This window comes from Phytophthora parasitica (assembly GCF_000247585.1).
Source record: "Phytophthora parasitica INRA-310 unplaced genomic scaffold supercont2.1, whole genome shotgun sequence".
In the NCBI taxonomy this organism is placed as follows: Eukaryota; Oomycota; class Peronosporomycetes; order Peronosporales; family Peronosporaceae; genus Phytophthora; species Phytophthora nicotianae.
The window spans coordinates 4,501,185-4,503,341 of NW_008634126.1; the positions used below are offsets into that span (position 1 = coordinate 4,501,185).

At 57.5% G+C, this 2,157-nt stretch overlaps 3 protein-coding genes across 3 annotated transcripts; 2 read left to right on the forward strand and 1 right to left on the reverse strand.

Annotated features, from left to right (window-relative positions):
- Nucleotides 1-176: 176 nt before the first annotated feature.
- Nucleotides 177-909, forward strand: PPTG_01157 (hypothetical protein; the record flags this gene model as incomplete). Its single annotated transcript, XM_008892763.1, has 3 exons — nt 177-261; nt 339-557; nt 626-909. 3 exons carry the CDS (start codon nt 177-179, stop codon nt 907-909), a joined length of 588 nt encoding a protein of 195 aa, XP_008891011.1.
- Nucleotides 910-1,012: 103 nt separating this feature from the next.
- On the forward strand, nt 1,013-1,453 carry PPTG_01158 (hypothetical protein; the record flags this gene model as incomplete). The annotated part of the gene is made up of 1 exon (XM_008892764.1): nt 1,013-1,453. One exon carries the CDS (start codon nt 1,013-1,015, stop codon nt 1,451-1,453), a length of 441 nt encoding a protein of 146 aa, XP_008891012.1.
- Nucleotides 1,454-1,711: 258 nt separating this feature from the next.
- Nucleotides 1,712-2,149, reverse strand: PPTG_01159 (hypothetical protein; the record flags this gene model as incomplete). Its single annotated transcript, XM_008892765.1, has 1 exon — nt 1,712-2,149. The coding sequence occupies one exon, from the start codon at nt 2,147-2,149 to the stop codon at nt 1,712-1,714; it is 438 nt and encodes a 145-aa protein (XP_008891013.1).
- Nucleotides 2,150-2,157: the final 8 nt, after the last annotated feature.

Sequence of the window (2,157 nt, forward strand, 5' to 3'; positions counted from 1 at the left end):
ATCTTGTCTCAGCGACTCGGGACACTATCACCCGGCTGGAAAAGCGGATTAACCAAGCCGAGAAGTCTCAGAAGTCGCGTCAGGATCTCGAGCTTGCACACGCAGCGCTTCAGCAGGAGAGAGACGGTCTGGTAGTCCAAAGAGATGAATTGTTCGGCCAGCTTGGCGAGCGTTTCATGGAGGTCACTGATCTACGGGCCGAACGGGACCAGGCGCAGGAGAGGTTGTCGAACATTGCGTCCCTACTCCCTTCAACCCTGGGTCATAAACGAGCAGCTTTGAGCCCGATTGTTCTGCTCCGCCCGCTCGCCTCCCCAAGGCTGCTCGATCAACTCCAGGTCCCTTCCCTGCTGCCGCCTTGAGTCAAGGCCCTACGTCCAGATCCTCGATTGAGGTGTTGTCTGACGTAGCCGCCGGCCAGAAGGCAGAGGAGCCGGTGTCGTCTCCTTCGTTCGCTGGCCTTCCTGATCATCTTCCTCGATCTACTCGATCGCACACCCAGGATGGCAGCGGAAACGCTTCGTTCCCTCCTGCAACGTCCGAGTCGCTCTCCGACGGTGGCGAGAGTTCCTCTGCCAAATCCAGTTCGATTCGGACACTGCGGAGAGCGACAGTGGTTCTCCAGAGTTGAGTCACGGCCGCGACCAGTTTAGAATACCATCCGGTCCCCTATCTGACGCTGAACTGGCGGATCTGCCGCCTACCACGGTTCCTCGATCGGAGTGGATCCCCGGTTATCATGCTCACTGCAACTTCCACGGCCATGATATCGTCCCCAGGTCTGCGCAGGACATTCGCCAGACAAGTATCGTGGAGATGGACGCGGATCTGCTGTTTCATCATTTCGCCAAGCCGATGCAATGGCTAATCCCTCTCCGCCTCCGCTTGGAGGCTGGCGAGACGATCTAGTGGACGAGAGCAACGTGCGCAACTTGATCGAGTCTGCTCCGTGGGAGATCCTTGCTGCCAAGTCGCTCCTCTCGCGTTCCGAGGTCGAGGTTGGTTCCGTCACATGATGCGAATCTTCGCGTCCTACGAGGATGAGCATCTCCGGGCGTATTGGGACTCCACTCACGCCTTTCCGGTGAGCATCGCCAAACGTCGGGCCAGTCGGTACCTGGATGCATTCTACACCGATCGCAAGCAACGTCGGTCCAGAGCCGGCGCCAGGTGGAAGTCGTTCCTCCAACAGGTGCTGATCGGTTTAATCCGTGGTTACTGCGACCTCGACTTGTTGCTTGGTCCCTTCTTCCTGCATTTTCCCCGACCTGGTGAGGCTGGTGCTTGGTATCCCGGGGTCGAGGACGGAGCCGATTCTGCCGATCTACTGGCGGCTTTGACCATCGCGGACACGGCTGATCGTTGGCGCAATCACTATCGTGACGTGCCAGAGGACCACCCGGCGCTTGGGATCGCTTGCTTGCGTGGCAAGTTCATGCCCTCCTCTTCCTGATCGCAACCTGCCGTTATGTGTTGGGTAGCAACTTGTAGGCCGTTAAGAAGACCTGGTCTGGTCTAGCTCGACTTAATCCATCCGCATCGTCTTCTGTTCTTCCGGAACTTTCGAGGGTGTATTACCTAGGTTTTCTGGCCTATTCAGGCCACGGCACTCCATATCCACCACCTCCCCCTTGAAATCTGCAGCCTTCCTGCAGATCCTTCTTCCTCTCGCTTCTCCACAGTTGCCAACCCACCGCAGATGTTCCACCACTTAGTCATCCACCGCCTCGAACCGGTTGGGATCTGTCCGACCCCGATCGAAGTCTCTTAACAGCGCTCCACAGTTGAGATCAGTTTCATCGACCCTTGACGGCTCGGCGTAGCCCTTCCAGAAGACTAGGTATTCGCGTCGTGTACGGCCATATCGAGTCTTCTTGCTCGAGCGCACATCTGCAATCCGTTCCAACTCGTACTCGTCCTCTTCAAGTTCGCGCTCCCAACTGTCGTCGGGCAGTAAGCCTTCGTCGAAGTCTACGCGATCTACTTCGTGGTTCGTCAGCGTGAATGTCGGGCGCTCTGGGTAGCTCTTCACCAGCTTCAGCTTTGACACATGGACAATCGGGAATAGTCGGTACTCTGTGCCGGCGGTTTCCAGCCGTAATGCGTACCGATCGACCGTCTCCGCGACCCTGAAAGGCCCATGCCACATATGCGCCA